The sequence below is a fragment of the Rhamphochromis longiceps genome, linkage group LG6, assembly GCF_057381845.1.
Source record: "Rhamphochromis longiceps isolate RC_006_pf linkage group LG6, R_longiceps_female_GT1.1, whole genome shotgun sequence".
In the NCBI taxonomy this organism is placed as follows: domain Eukaryota; kingdom Metazoa; phylum Chordata; class Actinopteri; order Cichliformes; family Cichlidae; genus Rhamphochromis; species Rhamphochromis longiceps.
Window position 1 is genome coordinate 42,860,014 of NC_140562.1, and position 27,180 is coordinate 42,887,193.

At 41.4% G+C, this 27,180-nt stretch overlaps 2 protein-coding genes across 2 annotated transcripts in view; both read left to right on the top strand.

Moving 5' to 3' along the window:
• Nucleotides 1–12,552: 12,552 nt before the first annotated feature.
• On the top strand, nt 12,553–19,587 carry LOC146668812 (nicotinate-nucleotide pyrophosphorylase [carboxylating]-like). Its single transcript, XM_085408760.1, has 5 exons — nt 12,553–12,632; nt 15,700–15,956; nt 17,374–17,684; nt 19,114–19,245; nt 19,327–19,587. The coding sequence occupies exons 2-5, from the start codon at nt 15,701–15,703 to the stop codon at nt 19,552–19,554; spliced, it is 927 nt and encodes a 308-aa protein (XP_085264886.1). The 5' UTR covers nt 12,553–12,632; nt 15,700; the 3' UTR covers nt 19,555–19,587.
• Nucleotides 19,588–22,456: 2,869 nt separating this feature from the next.
• Nucleotides 22,457–27,180, top strand: part of LOC146668813 (integrin alpha-M-like) — a 28,060-nt gene continuing 23,336 nt past the window's right edge. The window contains exons 1-2 of the mRNA XM_085410837.1: nt 22,457–22,532; nt 26,927–27,053. Coding sequence (XP_085266963.1) covers nt 22,484–22,532; nt 26,927–27,053 — 176 coding nt within the window. The 5' untranslated portion in view covers nt 22,457–22,483. The remainder of the gene's footprint in view (nt 22,533–26,926; nt 27,054–27,180) is intronic.

Sequence of the window (27,180 nt, forward strand, 5' to 3'; positions counted from 1 at the left end):
GCTCTGCCTTCAACACCATCCTTCAAGACCATCTCCGAGGCAAGCTTTCCCAGATGAATGTGCCTGATCCCATCTGCCGGTGGATCACTGACTTCCTGACGGACAGGAAGCAGCACGTGAGGCTGGGAAAGAATGTCTCGGACTCCCGGACCATCAGCACCGGCTCCCCTCAGGGCTGTGTTCTTTCTCCTCTGCTCTTCTGTAATATATTTACATATCTATATTATTGCTAATATTTATTGTAATATATCTATATCACTAAAGCACTTCTGGATGGATGCAAACTGCATTTCGTTGCCCTGTACCTGTGCATGTGCAATGACAATAAAGTTGAATTCTATTCTATTCTCCCTGTATACCAACTGCTGCACCTCCACCCACCAGTCTGTCAAGCTAATCAAGTTTGCAGATGACACCACCGTTATTGGACTCATCTCGGACGGGGATGAGTCTGCCTACAGGAGGGAGGTTGAACGTCTGGTGTCCTGGTGCAGCCACAACAACCTGGTGCTGAATGCCCAGAAGACAGTGGAGATTATTGTGGACTTCAGGAAGCACACAGCCCCACTCCCCCCCATCATCCTGACTGACACCCCCATCACCTCTGTGGACTCATTCCGCTTCCTGGGTACCACCATCACCCAGGACCTGAAGTGGGAGCCCACCATCATTCCATGTTTGGCACTGATCACCACCTGCACTCATGTATATATCTATCTACTTAGCACTTTTAATTCTTATTCTTATTTTTATTTTCATGTGTATTTAAGCGTTATATGACAGTATGTTTGCACTGAAGCACCGCAGCAATTTCCTAATGTTGTAAACCTGCTCAACATTTGGCAATAAAACCCTTTCTGATTCTGATTCTGATTCATTTAGATGGATGGTTGTCCGATATAGATCCAGGGTCCTTTGATAGTGGAGCAAATTTGTTCTGCAGTTTGACATTCAGTTGTTTTGGAGGTTTGTTGTTAACCTTCCTATTCACGGTTGTCCAGTCCTGTTTCCTCCTGTATACAGGGTAGAAGAGCTTCTCTGTCTCGTAGAAAGTGAAGGCCAGTCGGTTTCAGAGATTTCAGCTCGCTGTGCCCTGCCTGTGATACGTCCTCCCCCTACCAGGAGACATGATTTATGTCTTGGTTTTGCACCAAGACAGTCCAAGGGGGGATTATCGCTTGAGGATTTATTATAATGCACAGAGTCTACTTTCTTGGTCATGTTATATGTGCTCCTTAGCTGTGTACTAGCTTGCTCATCACCATTGTTTTGAATCAAAGGCAAGGTTGTTTCATTTCCACACAGTCCATTTACCTCCACGTTTACTTCTAAGCAATGAATTTTTGTCTCCAGTACTGCAATCTTCTGCAGGAGGCTGTGGTAGTCATCTGTGGAGAGGGAAGGCATCTTGTTGCTAGTTAGTCAAGTCAAGTCAAGTCAAGTTTATTTATAAAGCACATTTAAAAACAACCGAGGCTGACCAAAGTGCTGTACAATAAAATACAAATATAAAATACAATAAAACACAAGTACATAAAACACCTCACTGATAAAACAATAAATTAAAACAATAAGTTAAACCTTGCTAAAAGCCAATGAGAAGAGGTGAGTTTTAAGAGCAGTTTTAAAAGTTCCAAGGCTTGTGGAGAATCTGATGTGAGGAGGTAAACTGTTCCACAGTCTGGGTGCAGCCACAGCAAAAGCCCTCTCTCCCCTAGTCTTTAGTCTGTACCTGGGAACATCTAAAAGCATCAGGTCTGCTGACCTCAAAGATCTCCTGGGGCGGTAAATGCTAAGAAGCTCTGCCAGGTAAGGAGGTGCAGTACCGTTAAGAACCTTAAAAACCAGCAGTAAAATTTTAAAATCAATCCTAAAAGCAACTGGGAGCCAGTGGAGAGAGCAGAGGACCGGAGTGATGTGGTCTCTCTTTTTGGAACCAGTCAGCATGCGAGCAGCAGCGTTCTGCACCAGTTGGAGGCGATGCAGACAGGAACGATCTAAACCAGCATAAAGGGAGTTACAGTAGTCCAGTCGTGAAGTAATAAAAGCATGGACCACCCTTTCTAGATCGTTCCTGGACAGGTAGGACTTGACTTTAGCTAAAATCCGTAGATGATAAAAAGATCCCTTGACTACGGAGCTGATTTGTTTATCAAATTTAAAAGCACTGTCAAAAGTAACACCGAGGCTCTTAATGGAGGAAGTACATTCGGAAGTTAGGGGTCCCATAAAGTCAAAGGAAAGGTCGGGGTCTTTAGGAAGCCCAAACACAATGACTTCAGTTTTACTTTCATTTAGATGTAGAAAGTTAAGAGCCATCCAAGTCTTAATGTCAGACAAACAGGAGAATAACGGCTGCAGAGAGTCCTTACAGTCTAACCTCAGAGGGAGGTAGATCTGAATGTCATCAGCAAAGGTGTGGAAGGACACATTATGTTTGCGCAGCACATCGCCCAGAGGGAGCAAATACAGAGTAAACAGCAGGGGGCCTAGAATGGACCCCTGAGGTACACCACAAGTTAAAGGAGCTCTGGGAGATGACAGTTCACCGAGGTGAACAGAAAAACTCCTGTTATCCAGATAGGACTGGAAAAACTTTAAAACAGTACCTTTCAAACCGACACAGTGTTCTAGGCGGGATAACAGTATGTTGTGATCAACAGTGTCGAAGGCTGCTGTCAGGTCTAAGGTTACTAGGACAGCAGCACAACCAGAGTCTACAGTTAAAAGCAAATCATTAAAAACTCTCAGTAAGGCGGTTTCAGTGCTGTGACGAGCTCTAAAGCCAGACTGAAACTTCTCATAGAGACTGTCTGTGAAGGTTCTCAGTCATCCAGGTCATCGTAGTCAAAGGAGCTTGCAAAGAAAAGCGTCTGGACTTCTTTAAGTTGCTTGAAGACGTTTCACCTCTCATCCGAGAAGCTTCTTCAGTTCTAAGGTCAAATGGTGGAGAGTCCCAGATATAAACCTAGTGGGAGTGACCCCCCACAGAGGGACAAAAGGACCCCCTGATGATCCTCTAATCGCCTGAGCCAAGGTGTGAAACTGGGTGTGGGTCCCAATCAGCCAGAGTTTCGGGTGTGTTCATTGTGAAACCTGGCCCCACCTTATCATGCGAATTCCTGAGGTCAGATGGCCCAGGATGTGAGTGGGCGTTAAGGCGTCTGGGAAGGGATCTCAAAACTGGATTATAGATGGCAGAGAGTTGGTGTCGTAAAACCCCGCCTCTGTTCAAAGATGGTCGCTCACAGTGGATATAGATGGCTTCTTTCACTCCTCTTTCAAACCATCTGTCCTCTCTGTCTCATAGAGACTGTTGTTGTCTAAAAATGACTGGAGCTGCCTGAGGACAACTCGTTCCAGTACTTTGGACAGAAAGGGCAGATTGGAAATGGGCCTATAATTGGAGAGTATAGATGGATCCAGATTAGGCTTTTTGAGAAGAGGTTGAACAACTGCATGCTTAAAAAGTGTTGGGAAACAACCAGAGCTGAGACAGGCATTGATCAGGACTAGAAGGACAGGTCCAACTGAGTCCAGGACCTGCTTCAGAAGACGAGAGGGAATAGCGTCAGTGGAACAGTTGGTAGACTTGACCTTGCAGACTGTTTCATGCAGCTGAGAAAGAGAGATTAGCTCAAACTGGTTAAAGGCAGAGTGGCACGAGGGAGAAACACAGGGGTTGAAAAGTGGAGGTGGAATGACAGACTGCAGGGAGGAAATCTTATTAACAAAGAAATATAAAAAGTCATTGCAGAGGGTGGCAGAAGGTGTGAGGCAGGTGGACATATGAGGATTAACAATGGAGTTTAAAACACGAAACAGAGTCTGAGGTTTATGGACATTACTGCTGACCAGGTTAGATATGTAGGAGGACTTAGCCTCTTTAGCAGCTTTCTGATAAGTTAAAAGAGAGTCTCTCAGGATATTGAAGGAGATTTGCAGCTTGTCCTTTTTCCACTTTCTCTCAGCACACCTGCAGGAGTGCCTGAGAGCACGAACAGAGTCTGTAATCCAGGGTTCAGCGTGAGCTTTGGGACGGAGTGATTTTAGGGGAGCGATGGAGTCCAGAATAGAAGTGCATGTTGAGTTAAAAAGAGCAGTTAAATCTTCTGCACACAGGGAGTCAATTCAGTCCACCGTGGAGAGCTCAGAGTTGTTGAAAGCAGCAGAGAACTGGGATGGTACATGGGTATTGATGATCCGGTGGCGGCGTGAAGGAGCTTTAACTGCAGCAACAGAACAATCTGCAGTGGCAGAAAACAGAACAGGAAGGTGATCAGAGATACACGCACTCTCACAGATTTCAGAGACGTGGATACTCAGGCCGTGAGACATGACGAGGTCCAGTGTGTGACCTTTCTCATGTGTGGAGCCAGACACACACTGAGTCAGGTTAAAAGAGTCCAGCAGTGATACAAAGTCTCTAACCAGAGGTTTAGATGGACAACACACATGGATGTTCAGATCGCCAACAATAAGAAAATGATCGAAATCTACTGAAAGTCCTGATAAGAATTCCCCAAACCCACTGATAAAGTCCTTGTTGAATTTGGGAGGACGGTACACTACTGCACACAGTAATGGAGTAGATGAGTTCAGTTTAAAAAGCTGCAGTTCAAAGCTGGAAAAGGAGAAAGATGAAATCTGATGACAGTCATAAACTGATTTAAAAACACAGGCAAGGCCTCCACCTTTACCAGAAGACCTGGGAGAGTTGAAAAAACAACAGCCTGGAGGAAGAAGCTCAGAGAAAGCCACAGTCTCACCAGCATGTAGCCAGGTCTCAGTCAGGAACATAAAATCCAGTTCATGAGAAGAGAAAAAACATCTTATTGGAGAGAGATCGAGTGTTGATCAAGCCATAGATAAGGTGAGATCAGTAGCTGTCATCGGGGTTGATGTGCGGCTGAGTGGGCGGAGGTTTGAAATAACGATACCAAGTCTGCGGATCCGTGGCTGGAGAGGAGCCGATGACCCAACACCCGGAACAGAAGCAACCAGCGACGTACTTGGAGAGTCACGCAGGAGAGGAGCAGGCATCAGGCGCGGGCCGGAGGTGGAAGAGAGTCGCTCACCTGAGGAGGACGCCACCGCCGGCATGGTGAGGAGCGAACCAGACGACTGAAGGAAGCGCGGGCCGAGAAGCGGGCCCACCGGTGAAACAGGAGCAGCACCAGGCGGAGTTGGAGAGACAGTGCGCACCCAGGGTCCTCTGGGTTGGAGTGAGCCTCTCACAGTGGCAGAGTAGCAGAAACCCATTTGTACAAGGAGAGGATCAGCCAGGCAAGAAAGTGACAGCCTAGCGGTTAGCACCTTTCCAGGCTATCGTGGCTGTTCGGTGCCCAGACGCTGTAATCAGGCTTCAGCTGTGTGTAGGCCACAGACACACGGAGCGCTGAAGATAAGGTAACTACACTCAACAAAAATATAAACGCAACACCTTTGTTACTGCTCCCATTCCCCATGGGATGGACGTAGAGACCTAAAATTCATTCCAGATACACAATATAACCATCCCTCCCAAACAGTGGTCACAAATCAGTCCAAATGTGTGGTAGTGGGCACATCTGCTATATTGAGATAATCCATCCCACCTCACAGGTGTGCCACATCAGGATGCTGATCTGACATCATGAGTAGTGCACAGGTGTACCTCAGACTGCCCACAACAAAAGGCCACCCTGGAATGTGCAGTTTTTTGCGCTATTGGGGGTCTGGGGACCCAGAACCGGTCAGTATCTGGTGTGACCACCATTTGCCTCATGCAGTGCAACACATCGTCGCATGGAGTCTATCAGATTGTCAATTGTGGCCTGTGGAATGTTGGTCCACTCCACTTCAATGGCTGTGCGAGGTTGTTGGATAGTCGTGGGAACTGGTACACGCTGTCGTATACGCCGGTCAAGCACATCCCGAACATGCTCAATGGGTGACATGTCCGGTGAGTATGCTGGCCATGCAAGAACTGGGACACTCTCAGCTGCCATCTGCCCTGAACAATGTGAACCATGATTCATCCGTGAAGCGCACACCTCTCCAACGTGCCAGACGCCATCGAATGTGAGCATTTGCCCACACAAGTCTGTTACGGCGACGAGCTGGAGTCAGGTCAAGACCCCGATGAGGACGACGGGCATGCAGTTGAGCGTCCCTGAGACGGTTTCTGACAGTTTGTGCAGAAATTGTTTGGTTGTGCAAACCAATTGTTCCAGCAGCTGTCTGGGTGGCTGGTCTCAGACGATCTTGGAGGTGAACCTGCTGGATGTGGAGGTCCTGGGCTGGTGTGGTTACACGAGGTCTGCGGTTGTGAGGCCGGTTGGATGTGCTGCCATATTCTCTGAAACGCCTGTGGAGACGGCTTATGGTTGAGAAATGAACATTCAATGCACGGGCGACAGATCTGGTTGACATTCCTGCTGTCAGCATGCCAATTGCACGCTCCCTCATTGCTTGTGGCATCTGTGGCATTTTGCTGTGAGACAAAACTGCACATTCCAGGGTGGCCTTTTGTTGTGGGCAGTCTTAGGTACACCTGTGCACTACTCATGATGTCAGATCAGCATCCTGATGTGGCACACCTGTGAGGTGGGATGGATTATCTCAATATAGCAGATGTTCCCACTACCACACATTTGGACTGATTTGTGACCACTGTTTGGGAGGGATGGTTATATTGTGTATCTGGAATGAATTTTAGGTCTCTACGTCCATCCCATGGGGAATGGGAGCAGTAACAAAGGTGTTGCGTTTATATTTTTGTTGAGTGTATAAAAATGTTGCTGTTTCTGTTAAGAACATTTTAGTCCTAATGATCTATAAGTGTCCAGAAGCTATCGCAGGTAAGCTCATACGGAAAAAAGGGAAAAAATCAGCATAAAAATCAATAAAAATAAACAAATAAATAAATTTCAATAAAAGAAGCAAAGCATTTAAAGAGCAAATAGAGGAAGCGTCCACACTCACAAAAGGGGAGGAGTTACTGCACAAAAGGGGGAGGTGTTATGACCAACAGAGCCCTGTTAGATCTTTAAGATATGATGTGGTCTGATCATTCATGACTTTCTGGTGTGTTCAGGCAAGGTATCATTTGTTGTCAGTACAGGTGTTCCACAAGTATCGCTTCTCACTTTTATTTACCATACAAACACTTTTATCACTGCCACCCTAAACTCTGATGATACGGTTTCATATATCACTAGCTCTTCCCTTGATCTGGCCTTTTTTTAACCAAATAGGTCATACACACATTTAAAACAAGCACAATAAAAGAGACAACAGTGCAACGGTTGTGAAAGGAAAAAGATGAAAAAATCCAAAAAGAATAGAATAAGTATATTACAACATGGTCTTAGGTTGTAAGATACACTTAATTGTTGTTAAGGTGACATAGTTGAGGTAAATCGTGCAATCCTGTCCCCCCCCAACATCCCCCAAAATCAACCCCACCTGAGGATGGCTTGTTTCACCTGCATGGAGTGCTCTTTTGACCGCATGTTGTCTGTTCACAGCAAAATCTTCCAAATGCAAGAACCACACGTCAAATCAAGTCCAGGCCTTTTATCTTATGCCACGAGACCTCCGACGTGTTGATATGAAAATGACTATGCACATTTGGAGGTACTAAATTGTTATGGAATCAGCTGTTCCAGGTCAAATCATGGAGAGTTGATTGGAGTAGGTACTAATGGAAAAGGGTCTATAGAGCCCCAAACATAAGCAATAGGGTAGGATTCTCTTGTAAAGAGAAATGAAACCAACAAAACCAAGGCCACTACAGCCTCCTAAAGCTTTACTAGCAATATAAGATAACTCTCACCCCTCCATACCCCCTGCTCCCCCCCACCACTGGTCCTGCAACTGATGTAGGAAAAAAAAAAACATAAAATAAAAGTGGTGCAGATATGTGCATGTAGAATAGAATAGAATAGAATAGAATTCAACTTTATTGTCATTGCACATGCACAGGTACAGGGCAACGAAATGCAGTTTGGATCCATCCAGAAGTGCTTTAGTGATATAGATATATTACAATATATATTAGCAATAATATAGATATGTGAGTATATTACAGAAATGGGTCTATTATGGTATGTTATAATGTACACGGTATGAAGTATGTTGTGAATATTCTATAACTATAAGTATGTACAGGCTGTAGTGAGTACAAGCTATGTACAGGCTATGAACAGGATATAAATATGAAAAACTATACAGAATATGAAATAAATAACTTTACAGAAATCTGAGATATACAGCTATACAGAAATGGGAACTATGCAAGTTGTAAACAGTTGTAGGATTAAAGATTATCGAATGTACAGAATGATTATTTACACAGAGCTATACAGTAGTGCAGTTAAGATAAGTGAGGGTGTAGATAGTTTCTACAGAGGCTATATAAAGTGCTAGTGGTTGTGAGTGGTGGTTCAGTCCATGTTATTATTGTGTTTGAGGGTACAGTTGTCCATTGTGGGTGTGTGTATGTTCAGTCCATGAGTTTAACGTGGGTCAGATGTCAGGAGGCAGAGTTCAGGAGTCTGACAGCTGTGGGGAAGAAGCTGTTCCGGTACCTGGTGGTCTTAGTCCGGAGGCTCCTGTGGCGCCTCCCAGAGGGCAGGAGGGTGAAGAGTCCATGTGATGGGTGACTGGGGTCTTTGATGATTTTCCCAGCCCTTTTCAGACACCGCTTCCTGTAGATGTCTTTTATGGCAGGAAGTGGTGCTCCGGCGATGCGCTGGGCAGTTTTCACGACCCTCTGCAACGCCTTCCGGTCCGACGCAGAGCAGTTCCCGTACCAGACTGTTATACAGTTGGTCAGGATGCTCTCGATGGTGCAGCGATAGAAGTTCACCAGGATGTCTGAGGACAGGTGGTTCTTCCTCAGAGTCCTCAAGAAGAAGAGGCGCTGGTGAGCCTTCTTGACCAGCTTGTATGTGTACGTGTTGTGTGCAGGCAGGTGTGGTGGTAAGGAGGACCGAATGTGAGGGAAACACAGCTGGGACAAATAAGGGCTGACGAACCAAGGGAAGCAAAACCGGATACATTAACATGAGACACGGACTTTCAAAGTAAAACAGGAAACATAACACAGAAATGCTGACTTGACAAGGGGCGACGGCTGACAGGGGAGAGGGACTATAGAACACAGAGACATAAACAATAAGACAGAGAACTCTAACAAAGAAACCAAAAGACTAGAAATGATAAAGAATATCAAATTCAAAGTTCAATAATAATGAAAACTCAAAACTCTGGGTTGATGACCCAGGTCTCCTAACAGTACAGGTTACAGAAGTGCAGCACGTTGACTTGAGCAAATACTCAAAACTGCCACTGAACAAAAAGTATGGAAGTGTGACGCTTATGTATTGAAAAAAAGAGACTGAAGAATGGAAAAGTTGGAAAAGTCAAGGGGAGCAACTGTCTCCGTCTCCTGTCACATCCCGACCAAACTGGAAGAGATGTGATAGGAGGCCATTTTTAATCTTCAGTCTGCTTTTGATACCTTTCATCAAACATAAGTTTGTCCATTGTTTCATTGACTGTTTCACAGAGCGCTGTGTTTCATCACAGCTGATTCTTTCCTAATTCATCACATTATCTTATGTAATAATCAAAAAATGCTCAGTTTCTGTTACATTTAAACATAGTAGTTACAATATCTGGTTACAGGAGATTAGCCATTTGTCATTTGTCTGTCTGAAAGATAGACAAATATATATTCTGAATATATTCTGAAAGATTTGGTTTTTTCAATGTGAAAGACACATGCAATGTATTTGCGTAAGAATGTGAGTAATAGTCTTTAACAAGGAAACTCATGATGCTGGGTTTCAGTTTTGCAACTTCCTGTTTTATTTTTGTAATTCTTAATGAAATTACACTGTGGTAACCTTCACCTTCCTTTTGGATTAATCACTTACACTGAGTAACCCCACCTGTGTTGTCTCTCATACCTGTTTCCAATAAGAGATCAGCCTCTTTATGAGAGAACAACCTTCAGCTTTTTTGATCTGTGGCCTTAATAAACACTTTTCTAAGTGTTTCTAAGAGCCTTTCACGGAGTAAGTCACTAGTTTTAGGCCATATTGAATAAAGATAAAGTCCATTTTGTAAACTCTCACGTCAGAAAAGACATTTAAACTGAATGTATGTACCATGGTCACATATACACACACCAGTGTTGTTAACCACTATTCACGAGTTTATGCAGAAAGTTCACAGCCATGGATGTGAAAATGACAAAAGACAAAGATGTGGGGTCAAATTTTCTTTCTTCTTCTTCTTCTTCTTCTTCTTCTTCTTCTTCTTTTTTTTGTAAATAACATACACAAATCTTTACAATGATAAAAGACGTTGTAGATTCTCAATCCAGTCAGGGACCACAGAATTGTGCAAGCCCTGTAAGAGGAAATTCAGAAACAGTTCAATGCTTTGTCTAACAACTGCACTTCTAGGGAATAACAGCTACACAATTGTGAGGTTAAAAATGGCTCTATGATTAGAAGACACTTGGGAGATTTCTGGGAAAACAGCAGGTCTCCTTGTCCCGGTCTTTACAAACACTTGAGCAAAAAATTTTTTTTTTTTTTACCTCCATCTAATCAAAACTGCAAATCTGAGAGTGAATAAGAGCCTTGTAAGAACCACTCTCTGGTGTTGATGATAATAAAAATCTGTTAAGTTACAAAGTTCTTTCCAAGGCACGGAATAGAAAGATCATAAAATTAGGAATAAGAACAAACAATACAGTTTAACATGCAAGCTTGGAAACAATTTTTTAAAAAAGCGTAAAAAGAAATAAAGCAGATTAGTAAAATAAACCAAATCTTTCCCTTTTAGTTTACAGCTCCCTCAGAAATACATAAAACATCTCTGGCCAAGGTCATCAAGCTTTAAGGAGGATCTTATGCACCCGAGGGGTCAAAATCTGAATATGTTTTTAATTATTATATAAATTCTTCATCTTGTTAAAGTCTTCTTGAGATTTAAAATGTCTTTTTAAAACAGACCACTTCTAATCATAAACCATCACAAATGTAGCTTCACAGATGACAAACATGCAAACATAACTTTAAGAGCAGTCACAAGACCAAAAGGAATACAAACCCAATTCCAAAAAAGTTGTATAATGTGGACGTGATAAATCTAAATAGAAAAAATGCAATTGTTTAGCCAGGCTGGCATAGAGTCAGAGCCTTGTTGAGGCAAGCACTCATTTAACCTTAACTAGCAATGACTCCATGAATAACCTTTACCCTTTACAAGTGGTCCACGTTGCTAAGTGGCTCTTTCCACCGATTGCTTTTATTTTTATACATCTCTGTTTGGGCCGGTTCCTGCAGACGCACACCTGCATGTCCAAAGAGCATAATGAGGTTTTTGCTCTCACAGCATTTTAAAAATGTTCATTCTGTTGAAACTCTGCATTAGTATCCAGCTCTGACAATTTCACTTCCTTGTTTTTCCAAGAAAACAAGGTGTGGTATAGTTAAACTTTTTCTCTTTTTTAGTCAATTTTGGCTGGAAGCATGCAGATTTAAAGGAACCAGTCCAAGCAGAGATAAAACATATTCCAAGTTTTACCTTGGAAACCAGTTCTTTAATGTGTGAATGACAAATTCTGATTAATACAGCGTGTGCCATGTTCCCGCACTGGTTGGCCTCATTTTCTTACGGTCTCTGAGTCTAGGAAGGAGCCCCGGGGTTCCCACTCCTTGGCCCTGTGTCTCTTCAGAGTGGTAATCAGTCCCTAGTGGGTTTCCTGTGCTGTTCTAAGCGCTCTATTTGAGTGTTCTTGTCTCTCTGGTTTCTGGTGTTTCATGAGTTTCTGAAAAGCAGTTCAGGCCTCAGAATCTTTTATCTGTCCCTGTTGAGCTAGTCATTTCCTGTTGAACCCTCCAGTGGGTGACTCGCGTGCCTGCCCATCCTCCTATTACCCTCATCTACCACCCCAAAGCAAACCAGTGACTCTGTATAATCATCCTTCCCACACATCTCCAGGTGAGGAACCTCGCTCACCTTGCATGACTCGCCTTGTGGATTCTTTAATAGTCTCACCTGGTCTAACCAAACTCTGCTCTCTCCCGGTGAGATCTCCCTCCATCCTGTCCAATCTCCCAGCTGTCCTCGCTGACATCCCCTCCTGTGCTTGTTTTCCTTGAGCTAAAGAAACTGTTGAACCGTATCACTGGAAAGGGGCTCAAACTCACTTCTCTTTGGCTCTTAAAAACCAAAAAAACCAAAAACATGTTCTGTTCAATGTTATTGAAATGCTAGAATTACTAGAAGTCGAATAATGCTTAATCTATTTTAATCACAATAGGACCAGGTGACTCATTCACTGAATCTGTAACCTGTAATATTTTATTAACACACTAAAAAGTCTCGGCGTGTTTTTCGGATGTATTGGCTGAAAACTTTGAATTTATTGCAGGTCGTTTTTACAAATAAGCAGCCTGACCTCAGCAACCTTTAAATCAGACGTGGTCAAAAGGATCATTGTGAAAGCCTGCAGTGTTAACTCTTGTAAACATTCCAACATGGACTTGGGGTCAAATTCCACGTTAACATTTTTCCAGTGGCTCTCTGTGCTCAGCACTTCTACTTTGGCTAATAGAGAAGGAGACGTAAGTAAATATTTTATTTACTTTTATCGCACTGTTCCAATCATAAAACAGACTTTGAATACGCAGTGATTGTAATTATCCTTCTGCTCAACATGTTTTTGTGAAAGTTGGATTGAAGGAATGATAATGTTAAAAAAAACATGTTTTAAAGCATTTAAATGTGAATTAAAACTGTACATTTAGTGTTTTAATAAAATATGGTTAATAAGGACGTTTTACTTTTGATCATTACTGTTTTAATTAATGTTTTAAATTAACATTTTACTGTTTTATTGGATTGAGTTACACTTTAGAATTCATTTTAGTACTTGTACTGTTTTATTATTTATCATTTCTTATTTTAATGTTGTCTTATTGTATCCCTGTTTTGGTTCTTTCTGGAGATGTTCCTGTTTAAATTTGTTTACTTGAAAAACTCTTTATATAATTTTTTATATGACAAAATTTGTCATGGACAGGGAGCAACTAAAACCTAGACTGGGAAAAACTAATGAACAAACCTGAAAACATAAGGACATGGAGAATAGCGAGCAGAGAGCCGCGGAGGTTTACCAAATTACACAGACGAGCTGACAACAAACAAATAGACAGGCACACACTATAAATACACACAAGGTAACGAGGGAATGACACGCCAAAGGGGAACACAGCTGAACCTAATTAGACACAACGAGACACAGACCTTCAAAGTAAAACAGGAAATTCACAAACTGTTCAACACAAACTCGGGGACACAAACAGAGCACAGGGGGGGGGGAGAACACATTTAGGAATAATAAAACACTAAAAATACAAGAACTAAACGCTAAGAACTAATACAAAATCAGGAGAAACTAGAAAATAATAACAATAAACTCAAAACGCTGCGTCAGCGACCCAGAACCGTGACAAAATTAACAAAAACATTTCCATAGAAGTTTTATTTCTTCTCTTTGTATATATTTTCTGTTTACTTGTAAACCCATCTGTTAGTGAGAGCCACTACAGTCACAATAAGAGGATATTCTCACCTGCAGTAATTCATATTTAGCAGTTCAGCTCTGTTCAGGGACCTAAATCATTAATGCTATCATCTGATGTAAGTTTAGGATGTGGCAGTAAGATCATCTGATCTCCCAGAATTCAGTTTAAACTTGAATCCATGCCTTCCTTAAACTAATATTTGTTTGATTAATGTGTCCGCTGGCTTCAAATCAACTTGATAAAACTTTTTTTGTAATCGTGGGTGCAGCTTTCATCTTGTTTCAAACGTCCGTGAGACTCATTGGTTCTGAACTTTGACCTGACTTTTTCTTTGTCTTTTTTTTAGTTTTAGTTTTGAATCCTGAACCAAGATTACAAGATTACACAACACCCAGTGATGAAACAGCACTTCTTGTTTTTCACTGCCATGCCTCAGCCAGAGATATATGTTAAAATCATATGAATGTCTGAGTGTCTTTTGAATGACAAAATTGTTCACGTGCACAGGAATCAGGCAAATGCACATGTCCTGAATCAATTTACTTGTGTTTATATAGTGCCAATCTCCAGATTCCAGATGCTTTATTTTGAAAGGCTGCGAACACTACTCAGTGATAGTGGGGAGGAAGAACGGCCCACTATTTAACAGGACAAAACTGTCAGAAAAACCACCCGTTTTTCATCTGTAGAAAATCAGATTGAACGTGTAGAAGTGGATTAAACTAACAGCATGAGTAATACAGTGTATCACACAGGGATCTTTTGCTGTAGATTTCACCATATCTCTCTTCCCCTCACTCCTTCCCCCTCCTCTGCCCTTTGTTCTGAACCTTTTCAGAGCAAATTACCTCACTGAGCTGAAGACTAAGATCGTCCCGCCTCCCCCGAGAAAAACACATTTCCTCTTCTCCACTTCTAGAATTAGTGTCTCAATTTCACATCATAAATAGCACTTAAATGAAGTTGTTACTTTAATTATATACCTATGTCCACCTGAAAGCAAAAATGTGACGATGGTAGAGAGAAAGAACTCCCATATAACAGGAAGAGGCCAACACCAGGGAGGGGCAGCCATGTGCTGCATACAAAGAGAGAAGGACGCAAACTTCAGGAGCGTGAACGCAAAAGTTAATGACATTTAGTGAAAGTGTACAAATCCATGACGAGTATAAAGAGGGTAATAGAGGAAAATGCGCACTGCACCATGGGAAGTCTTACAGTAGTCTGAGCCTATATCAGGATAATAACACTGAGCCCAAACTCGACCTCTGTCAAAAAGTGAAGATTTAAGGCCGATTTAAATCCTGTCCTGAATCAAAACTGAGAGCTGGTTCCACAGGAGGAGGGCCCGAGGAAGAACCACAGTGTGAGAGTGAAGCACTCTACTGTCATATGAAGTATTTAAGCTATGATGTGGCCTGATTGTAGAACTTTGTGTGAAAGATGAAGCATTTTAATTAAGTTCTGAATTTAATAGACATCCAGTGAAAAGAAGCTAATATCAGACAAATACAATCTCTCCACAGTGAAACTCACTGTGGACTTTCAGGGTTGAGTTAAAGTTTTAGGGTTAGAGCAGAAATAACAAATAATATTTGCTTGTTTTTTTAAGCATCACCTGTTTCCTGACTATTTTTTTGTGTGTGCAAATTAAAGAAGGCAGAATTCCACAATGGCTGAGATAAAAACTCACACAGCTTTACAAATAAGATGTAAATGATGTTTATGAAAATGTACGCCTGTGTATATACACACAGTGTCAGTCGTTGATCTTCACTTTTGTATGTGCCAGATTTCTGTTCCTTGAGGTTTTCACAGGCACTATTCTCTTTCTAAGTGTTTTTGATGGCAATATAAAGATTAATATCCACTATTTGTGATTTTCTATAATTCCTTCACTACCATTCTTTACTAGAAAGAAAAAGGAACAAGATTTAGATTGTCTCCATGCTCAGAATTGACTCAAATCATTCATTCATGTTGTCATTAAAGGACAAGAAAGCACTTTGACTTTTTGACTTATGATCAGCTTTCATTTCTCATTTTCATGTCAACATTCCCAGCAACTGAAGTTTCTCATCACTTTCTTTTCTCTCATTTGTAGTATGTCTCCACCATGCCAACACCTGGCTGTGCACTCAGTCCCACACCACACCCTGACCCGGCTGGCACGGGAGTGGCTGGCAGAGGACACGCCAAACTTTGATCCTGCAGGAGTGTGTGTGGGCTCACGGGAAGTGGAAGCAAGGTTGTTGTGTAAAACTCCACACAGCATCCTAGCTGGGTGTCCCTTCTTCACAGCAGTGTTCACTGAAGTGGGCTGCACAGTGGACTGGATTTACCAGGAAGGAACTGAGATCGGTAGGCATTGCATAGTTCCTTCCATAGCAGTAAAATACAAGAAAAGTTCTGTGAATTTGTGTTTGTGACCTTTGCAGTAGCAAAGAACTTCACATGAGTCAGATAGCAGATAATGAATGGAAATGTATCATGTATTCTATGGGCCTTCAGAAGCCAGTTTAACATCTAACAGAAAAGGTGTGAAACCACATAAAGCTAACTTGCTGCTGCCTCTATTGCCCCACTTGTTACTTTTAGAGACTTTCTGGCCTCTGAAGCTCTGATGATTCAATGGTTGAAGGTCTGAGGGAGAAAAAAACCCTGATAATGAGAAAGTCCCATTATCAGTTAAAAAGTATAAAGTTGACGTAGGTGTAGAAGACATGACTATTTACTGTCATGGGTGGGTGTGAAACATTCAGCACTATCGAGTGTGTTTGAGTTTTTTGGAGGGTTCTTTTTCTGCTCATTCCCAGCTCCATATTTTTTTTTTTTTACTGGGCACCAGAGTAGCTTTGCATGATTCACAGTTCAAAATAATCCTTATTTGTTCTACACTGGGTCTTGGTGTGACCTCTAAGCTCATCCAGTCTGAAACAAGCTATTTAACCCATCCCCGCTTAAGACAACTTTTCTCTGATTGGCTGATGTTTAAACAGAAAGTTTGAACAGCAGGTGGGTGATGTTTCTGTGCTCATCTCCAGCCGTTTGATTGAAACACTGATATTAGATCGTTACTCTCTTTGACTTCAAAAGAACAAAGAGTTAAAAAAGATAGCTAAGGTTGAGTCACCAGCCTTCAGCTCACACAGATTAATTGTTCATACTCTGACATAATCATCATCTGAAAGTTTGGCCATGTTTAATATGAACAACAGTAAATATATAACAGAAAATAATTTAACTGAATAGAATAATAGTTTAATTGTCCCACAAGAGGAAATTTGGTTGTAACACATATACAAACAGAACAGGACACAGAACAGAAACACACACAATTTTTACATATTTACATCATGGAGAATAGTTACCAAAACAGAGTTCTGTACAGTTTTTATAATTGGAGTACAGATAAATGGCAAACCCAGGTTGTAGAGTGCAAACAGAGAGCTGTATCACATACACACTAAAATGTGGGCATACAGTATACCTGAAGCAAAATCCCAAAATATTTCCAAGTAACTAGAGAACTATCTTTGGTAGGAAAACAACAATGGAGCCAAAAGGCAAAACACAACACTAAAAGAAGATTAATAGCATAACGACATATCTGCTGAAAGTATAGGAACAGGAAATGACATCAACCACTCAACAGGGAACGAATAAAAGTTTTTTTTCCATAAAGTGAAAATTCAGTTTTCTTCTTGTAAATTACTCTCAAAGTAAATTACAGACTTTTATTCAGATCCGTTTTTATATTACCTGCTTTTATCCACAGGTGAAGATGCTGTCACCCTGACGGCTGTGGTGAGGGGCCCGGCAAACTCCCTCCTCCTCGGGGAACGACCGGCTCTTAACTGCCTGGCACGGGCATCGGGCATTGCCACCCGCTGCTCTCAGCTCCAGGCTATTGCAAAGGCACACGGCTGGCACGGGGAGGTGGCTGGCACGCGTAAGACTACTCCGGGCTTTCGTCTGGTGGAGAAATATGCCATGTTGGTTGGCGGCGTGTCCATGCACAGACAAGATTTGAGTGGGATGGTGATGTTAAAGGACAATCATGTGTGGGCATCGGGAAGTATCACAGAGGTGGGCATCAAAGATCAGTACATAAAATGTAAGTAATCTAAACTCCAGCATAAAGTTCAGCAGACTGAAAGTAATGTCTTTGATAACGTTGGATCCTGAATTTTGAAGACCTGATTCAAAAGCCTCAAAAACTATCAACAAGAGACAGCAGGGCTTCATGAAACGTCTATAGGCTGTATATAAAAGAGCCACCATGATATCACCCAGTGGTTTCTGGGACCTGAAGATTCAGGTTTGTTTGGGGTTATCTTTATTTTACTCTATTTGTTTATAAAATTGACAAAAATAAGAAAATGTAAAAAATAATAATCATGTTTTCAGTTTCAGACCATAAAACCAGGAAAGTGTTATCTGAGGTGATAAAATGATTATTTCTTAATAGACTTCTATACCGTCTGATTTATTTTTGCAACCAGAGTTCCTGCCCCTGCCAGCTTTAGAAAGAATGCATCCATCCAAAAGCTACTCCTATAGTTTTGAAAAGGTTTTGAGAATCAATATTTTCAATACTGCTGCACTGTTTCTAATGAAATATTTTGATTTTCTGTGCCCTCCTTGCTCCCCTTCCTCACATTCTTTGCCTGTCTTCACTGTAAGTATACAATGAAGGCAAAAACACCCCATAGATTTGTTTTGTAAATTTACAGTTACCTCAGGGAACTTTATATCAACAACAAACCTCAGACAGCCTGCACATTCAAAACCAAAAGCTTGAGGTAACGGTTTTGACTGTCAAAGGGGCATGTTTCTGTTTGCAACATCCAAACAGAAGCAGGATTACATGTAGACATGTTTTCTTTTGTTTTTGATGCCGTCTGTCATGTGTTGGCAGAGAGGGGACTCAATGCAGGAGACTGAAGCAGGCAAAAATACATGAGAAGGAAGGGTTTGGGTTTTTTTTTTTTTGCTGTTACCGAAATTCAACAATAAATAAACCCTGAAAGAGGAAGCAAAACAAGAATACATCACAAGAAGTGTGAGTAATAACAGAAGCAGAAGACTGAGGAAAAATGACGAAAGCAGCGACTGGCAGTATCAGTCTGCATACCTGTGTTTGCATTTTGTTTCTAAGGTGATATTTGAGAGGATGCTACGTCTAGGCAAAAGAAATATTCCTGAGTTGAATTTTTAGATTAATCTATGTAAAACTCTGTTCAGTTTTTATGGGATTTTAAGCCTTAACATAATTTTTTAACATAGTTTTACAAAAGTTGTGAAATTATTTTATTTTAAAACACTGGGATTCACAAGAGGTCATGAGATTACCGAAAGCAGTCATCCTCTTTGCACAGGAAAGCAAAGAGGAAGCTTGTCTGTTTTACTTTCCTTTATCTAGATTCTGTAGCTCAGGCCTCACAGCTCTCATCAGGTCAGCTGTGCTCACTAAAAAGCAGACAAACACAAACGCACAACCCCGTTTGCTCCCCAGGCGGTGAAAGCTGCCCGCTCGGTGTGCGGCTTCAGCAGTAAGATTGAGGTGGAGTGTCGCTCAGCAGAGGAGGGCAGGGAGGCAGCCAGAGCGGGAGCAGACGTCATCATGCTGGACAACTTTCAACCTCAGGTGGCGAATATTATAGAAACACAGACCCAGGGTGATTGTTGTTTTTGTTCCATGGTTACACTTCTCCTCTTTCACCTGCAGGAGCTCCGAGTCACAGCTCAGGCACTGAAGGAGGAGTTCTCTGCTCTTCTGATAGAAGCCAGTGGAGGAGTCACGCCAGAAAACGTAGCTCTGTATCTCTCCTCACATGTGGACATCGTTTCTCTGGGCTGCATAACGCAGGGCTGCCCAGTGGTGGACTTTTCACTCAAGGTTCAAAAGCCTGATGCTCGATTAAACAGGATGTTTAATCAACCGCAAATTGATTGATAAAAAAATCACCAATAAAACATTTCTAATAATATGCCAGACTGTGGAAAATGTGATTGTTGTGTTAACACATTAATACTTTCCAAGAAAGACTGCATTTAAAGTCGTCTGCGTTTGAGGCATCTTGTTTGCTTACTCTTTATTTCTCTGTGGTAAGGATCAGCGATGAGCCTAAAATTATGTTGCACTCTGCACAGTGTTGTAGGCCAAAGGAAAAGTCTTTCAGATCTCAAATACAATATGTCTGATTTTTTTTTTTTTTAATATTTCCTGTATTGCATTAATGCAATACAGGAAATATTACAGCCCAACTGTTACATTCATTACCCCAAATTTCTCAGAGAACCAAAGAGCAACAGAACTTTGTTAAAGTCCAGAATATTATATCCCTAACAGTAGAAACAGTAGAAACAGTAGAAGCCAAAGGAACTGCGCCGTGAATGCAGGATAAAGATGAATGAAACTGTTTGAAGTTAAGAAGCAGTAAGATGGATTCTCCTTGCACGCTTAATAGTGCTGAGTGGTAGAAGTAAAGACAAAAGTCTCCTAAATGCCAGGCAGTAGACCAGACCACCGAGAGACAAGTTTCAAATTCACATTCAAATTTTATTTGTCACACACACAACCATACACAGTATGACATGAGGTGAAATGCTTGTAGCTGTGCAATGCAATGCCCGACCATTAAATGACAGTGGTTTTACAGTATTTACAATTTACAGGTTATACAAAATTTACAGATTTAACTTAGAAATTTACAGTAAAAAAAATGTGCAAATAGCAGAAAGAGATTATAAATTATAGGAAGTGTGCATGAAGAAAAACCAGAGTGCGTGTGGTGATGTGATGTGTGTGGGAGAGTCCAGTCCTACACCTGGTTCAGGGCCCGAATAGCCTGCTGTTCCCAAACCAGGTGGAGATGTTTCCCGTCAGGACGCTCTCGATGGTGCAGGAGTAAAAGTAAAAGTTCTTGAGCACCTTCAGTGGCAGATGGAAGTCTCTAAGTCTTCTGAGGAAGAAGAGACGCTGACGGGCTTTCTTAACCAGGGTGTTGATGTGACAGCACCATGACAGGTCCTGAGTGATGTGGACACCCAGGTATCGGAAACTGTCCACTCTCTGCACTGGCGTGCCACTGATGATGAGGGGCTTGTAATTCCTCGCCTGCTTTGTAGTGAAGTCCACGATCAGCTCCTTAGATTGCTGACGTTTAGGAGGAGGTTATTCTCCTGGCACCAGGTCTCCAGGTTCCTAATCTCCTCCAGGTAGGCCGTCTCGATGTTGTCGGAGATCAGGCCCACAACAGCAGTGTCGTCAGCTAACTTGACAATGGAGGTGGTGTCTGATGTGGCTACACAGTCATAAGTGTACAGTGAGTACAGCAGGGGGCTTAAAACACAGCCCTGAGGTGCTCCAGTGCTGAGTGAGATGGAGGGGGAGACTTGTTTTCCCACCCTCACTGATTGGGGTCTGTCTGTGAGGAAGTTGAGGATCCACTGACACAGTGATGAGCTGAGTCCTAGATCCGTCAACTTGGTGAAAAGCTTAGAGGGAATTATTGTGTTGAATGCTGAACTGTAGTCCACGAACAGCATCCTAACATAATTCCCTCTGCCAGTGTCCAGGTGACTCAGGGATGTGTGGAGCAGGTGAGATATGGCATCGTCTGTGGAACGATTAGTCCGGTAAGCAAGCTGAAGTGGGTCGATGGTGGCAGGAAGTGAAGAAGAAGTTTGTTTTGCATTTCGTCGTTAGCACAAGAGCGTTTGGATGCTATTATGATACTTAATATCATATGATTATATTTACAAAGATGCACTCAGAAGGACCAGTTAAATTTCAAGCTTGTAGCTGGTGGCGACTCCTCTATTTAAAAAAAATAATCCTTATTATAGACATGCATGTTGGAAAATGAACCCTCTTTATTTATAATCTGTGACCCCTTTAAAGTCTTTGCTGATCAGTTTAAAGTGTTTAAAATTGTATTTTATACAGGATGGAGTTATTTGTTTTTATTCAAAGTCTCTGCTGTGTCAAAACAGCGGTAATTCAAAGTGAGCTCTATGGGCGGGTCAGCCTGCACCACACGAGCGTGTCGTGTCCCTGTTTCTCAGCCAGATCGCCCCTCATGACTCAAACTCCATGTGATGAGAACAATTTGTGTTTACTAGTTTTATATATATTTAAAAACAACCTGAAAGCTTACTTGTAAACAAATATTTTATACTATGGAACAGTTTATGCAGCTTTTACTTTCAAGTTTCAAAGAGAACAGCAGGCTGTGCTTACAAGTTTTTCCACAAGTTCCTCATTTTTATCTAAACACCACCCACCACGATTTTAAAACCTTCTTATGCATTTATGGTGCTGTAGCTGTAAACAGCAATCACTGTGTGGACGTGGAAAGCTTTCACACACTTCATTTACTATATTTAAAAAATATATATTTTAAACCTGAAAAACAAAAAGCAGAAATCCAATAAAATAAAAATGTTAAGAAGTCCTTGAAGGAAATTACTGTGCTGACTCCTATTCTGTTTAGTTTCTTTTGTTGACTCAGTAGACTGAATAACCGCAAACCGGTTGTAGCTGTTTTGTTCAAAAGACTCGGCTGGAGCTCTTCTGAAAACATTTAGATCTAATTTATGAGGGGTCCAGGGTCCTAGCTCATCAATCAAGAGCTATTTCTACTTTTTTCCATCTTTTTTCCCTTCAATAAAATTCTCACATTTCTTTTTAAAGAAGTGAAAAGTGAAGGATTTAAGGAATTGCCGAAAAAAGAGGAAGCAGGAAGCGAAGATAAACACTTTGTCGAGCGCACTGTCGTGAGAAATTTGTCTCTACCACCTGTTACGGAAACGCCCTTCACAGGAAGTATTGCACAGGCACATGCTTGAAGAAACTTCAGCAGCAGTGTTAGACCTGAAAGATGCACTGGCGACAGCACATCTATTTCCTCACCTTCGTGGTGATTGTTGGTAAGTTTCAAAATGATTGAATTTATTGTCATTTCTGAGATAGAGTTCATCTGCGGACAGGCATGGCTGCTTTGTATATTTTCATTATATTATTTTTAGAAGTCTAAATTTTTATTTTGATGAAAGAAAAATGTTTTGGTGTTGAAAAAAACTGAAACTAATCAGGAAATCCTCACAGGAAGAGTGTTTAGAACAGGAGCATGCTAGACACACTTTGAATTATTTATGCAGCTTCATGTGGATTTACAACTTAACAATAAAGATTTAATTGCGTATCCGGTTTCATTGGTTGAGTTATGTTTGCTTCAGTTGTGTTGAGCTGTAGAAAAGCTCATCCAAACCATCCGCCCAACCAGAGGGCTGAATACAGTAGATTCAGTGCATGAGGGCTGGGGGCTGCACGTGTTTTAATGTTACATTGACGGACTGGTCAAAGACCCTTCAGCTGCATTATGTTCACCGTTTTACTGCTGTTTGGTGCTGAGCAGATCCAGGTGTGTACAGCTGTTCAAGGTTCTGTGTCTTTAAAGCCAAAACAAGGAGCTGAAAGGTGCAAAGAGATGTATATATTTTTTAAATGAGTCATCACAGTTTGAGAATTTGATTAATTCCTCTTTCCTTTTTTATATTGTTTTTTTTTTTTAATTTCACTTCAGTTTCGCTAGTTTCCAAATGTGTTTCCTCATTTCATTTTAGTTAGTATGGTTTAAAAATGTTTAGTTTGACCCTGCGACAGATCTGGGTGTAGCTGAGACAGGCGTCAGCACGGCAACCTGTAAACCTGAAATGCTTTCTCATGCTTTTTGTTTTGAGACATTTAATAGGAATAAATAGGAAATAAATACGAGAGAAAACCAAGTGAAAATTAGCCAAAAATGTAGTGAATTAATATGATTTTATTTACCCGTAATAATACAGTGACATGAAATCACAAAATTAAAGCGATGGAGCAAAAAATAAAATAAATAAATAAAAAAAAAGCAGCACTGTGTAGGCCAGGGGTGGGCAATCTCAGTCCACGAGGGCCGGTGTCCCTGCAGGTTTTAGATGGCTAAATTAGCTCCTCAACATGTCCTGAAGTTCTCCAGAGGCCTGGTAACGAACTAATCATGTGATTCAGGTGTGTTGACCCAAGGTGAGACCTAAAACCTGCAGGGACACCGGCCCTCGTGGACTGAGATTGCCCACCCCTGCTGTAGGCCCTACCTCGCAAAGTGCACGGACTCACACTCAGTTTAACCCCCTTCCCCCCATCAGTTTTCTGACACTGTTATCTTTGACACGTTTGAAAACTTACCAAAACAAAACTAGATACATTTCCTGTGCACTTTTTTTTTAATCTTATTTTTAAGTAGTTACACAATGTTGCTTCAGTTATCTTGTTTTTCTACTTTCTATAATTTCAATATCTATTTCAGCTCAACATTTGGTTTTATTTACTATACTAACCTTTCTGCATCTTTTTGTTCATGTAAATAATTTTCATGCTTCGTGGTTAATTAATTTGCTACTCATCTACAGAAATGAAAAAATAGACTAAAGAAAAGAAAACTTGTGACTAGGAATGGGAATTGATAAGAAATTTGTGATCTGGATTCCATTATCAATATGATATGACTCATCGATTGTCCCTGGGTTGTCATTGGCTCAGTTTTGAGAGTTGCTAAGCAGCAATAAAGAAGGTACAGTCGTGCATCCATGCTGCGGTTCAAATGTTTGTGCATGTTTGTGAGGTAGTTCCTGTCTTTGTTGTGATCAGTGTTGGACTTATTACTCATAAAATGAATTATTACACAGAATACTTTTTTTTTTCAAAGTAATGCAACATGTTACTTAATTACTCCCAGGAAAAAGTAATTTGCTATACTACTCATTACATTACGTTAATGTTACTCTGTAAAATACCTGAAACACTGTCTCATAATCACTATTTAACAGTATAAACTTGAGGCTACAGCCACACACACCAACACAAAATCCCTAATGACGACACACATTTCTAAGATCTTTCTCTTAGTAGAACAAAACTAACCACAGAAAGAAAACATGAAAACCAGCACAAAAGAATCGCCATGGTGATTCTGCTTTAGAAACATGAACAGGTAGAAAGGGAGGCTGCGGCCTGACTGCTTGTTACCTGTTGAAGTTCAGGGTCCGGTTGTCTGATCCCAGAGTGAAAGACCCCAGCTTTCACTCTGGGATCATGGTTAGCATAGCGTTAGCATGCTGTTTTTTCTTGTATTTGGAGCAGCATAATACGGTTGGTTCTGTCCTCGACACAGTTTTCCACATTACCGTTTATCTCGTCCAATTGTGCAATAAAAATAATATAGATGCTCATTTCCACATTCTAGACAGCGTCACTATTTTCTTCCTCTGACAGCTGAAGTGAAATCAGCTGCTGATAAGTGGGACCACAGGCAGGCAGACTAGTCCCATTCCTTCCCGGTAGTCCCATTCCTTGGACAATTCCAAGAAATGGGACTACTGGGAACCAGTTTTCTGCAAAAGCCTACCCCGACTTGTGACACTGATGTGCTACGCTTCTAATTTTGCCTCAGTTATACAACTATTTTTATCTTGTGTTGCTGAATGTGGTCAAGTTATGAATGGGTTTCCCAGTTGATTGGGCGTATTTTTGCAGCTTGTCAAAGTGCCTATTATTTCTTTTACATTTGCCTCTGCTTGTATTTGCTAAGCAGCACATCCTGTCTTTACTTGCACTGACACACATCTGCACAGTCGAGCACCTGAATGACGGTTTCACTCCAAGATTTGAAATAAGGTTAACAACGGTGGCAGAAAGCTGAATGAGGTTTTTTTCTGCTGTGATCTCAAAGGGGGAAGCCCACGAGGTGTATAAAGTCTTTAATGTTGCCATGGTGAGCTGTGCAAAGTATAAATTGCCTGAAGTGTGTCACTATCATCTCTTACATCTGCAGACTTCTAATACAATTAAGAAGTGAGCTCATCAGACATCTTAATTTCATCGGGGCGATCGTGGCTCAAGAGTTAGGAGTTCGCCTTGTAATCGGAAGGTTGCCGGTTTGAGCCCCGGCTCGGACAGTCTCGGTTGTTGTGTCCTTGGGCAAGACACTTCACCTGTTGCCTACTGGTGGTGGTCAGAGGGCCCGGTGGCGCCAGTGTCCGGCAGCCTCGCCTCTGTCAGTGCGCCCCAGGGTGGCTGTGGTTACAATGTAGCTGACTGGATATGTAAAGCGCTATATAAATACAGGCCATTTACCATTTATCTCTATTTCACCACATCAGTTTCCTGTCAAAGTTCTTGTGGTTTGAGTTGCATTGTGGGTAAATGCCAGGTTTTGACAAGGGAGGAGCTTCTGTGAAATGACACAGATGGTATCTCTCGTCCTCCTTCTGAACTGTGTCTTATAAGTACTAACTCTTCTCCAAAAATAGAAGTAACTATTTTGCGGATAAGATAAGAAGCAGGAGAAGAAGGGCGACTGCACTTAATTCACCAGTGCTTGGCTGAGATTTTCTCTGCGTGTCAGCTGTGATGTTGACGATGAAGCCTCGAGCAGGGCGTTTTTCAAATTGTTCATGTTTTAAAACTGGATGATACCAGAAAGGGAGAGACTGAGTGGGTGTGACTGTGAAAGTGCAGCAGTGAACTCACCCTCGTTCTTCTTCTTTTGGACTTTTAGAATTGACCACATGTTTTATTCTATATAACCCAAAAGGAACTAATGAGCGTGTAAACCTATTAGGACAGTGTTTACTGTCATCTCACCTGTGGCTGTTATTAAAAAGAATGTGAGCTTCAGGTGGTGTCACCTTGGCTTCACTTTCAGACCTAGAATTTCTGTCCTTTTATATTTTTATGCTTCTCTCTCTGACTGAAACTGTTTAAATGGCCAGCAGGAAGTGACTCCTCTAAACTGCACCCATGAGTCTGCTTCTAACAGTCCTCATCTTTCTTGATACCAACTTTAATACTTTCCTGATGAGTCGTTATTCTTCAATCATTTTGTGAAACTTGTGTTCCCAATTAGGGTCCAGAAACACATTCAGAAAGTGAAGTACACAATAATACTCATGCATTCACTTCTTTTCCAGCTAGATCCATACTATGTGATGTTATCCTGGTATCTCTCCCTCAATTGTCACTAAAGTAAAAAAAAAAACCCAACTTAAATGGACAAAAAGGACAAAAAGCTGACTCTCTGATCTCTAACCTACTAATGAACACATGCTGTTGGGTAGTTTTTGGGGCGTATCCCTACCAACTATACTTAGTGCAACTTCAGGATTTATCTCTGATGTTTAATATATATTATTAAAACTTCAGTTATTTGTATTCTTCTTAAATGCAGATATTTTATATTTTAAAGTTGGTAGAACTTTTGATCATATTTTTCTCCTTTTCTCAGCTTCAACCATCCCCGCCTGTTTGGCTTTTAACATCAAAATGACAGAGCCTAAGAAACACGAGGGCGAACCAGGTGATTTCTATGGATACAAAGTGCTACAGTACAAGTCTGGTGATGGTAACAAAAGGTATGTTCGCTGAAATTAAAATTAATATGTGAGATGATTCCAGTTTAGCATTCGAAAGCCTCTTGTGATGGGTTGTGGTTTTGACTTGAGCATTGAATACTGCTGTGACTAATCTAACGCGCTGCTT

Coding starts and splice junctions, on each gene's coding strand:
- LOC146668812 (XM_085408760.1), top strand. CDS start 15,701: ATGTCTCCACCATGCCAACACCTGGCTGTGCACTCAGTCCCACACCAC. Junction 15,957..17,373: donor CCAGGAAGGAACTGAGATCG/GTAGGCATTGCA, acceptor TTTTATCCACAG/GTGAAGATGCTGTCACCCTG. Junction 17,685..19,113: donor CATCGGGAAGTATCACAGAG/GTGGGCATCAAA, acceptor TTTGCTCCCCAG/GCGGTGAAAGCTGCCCGCTC.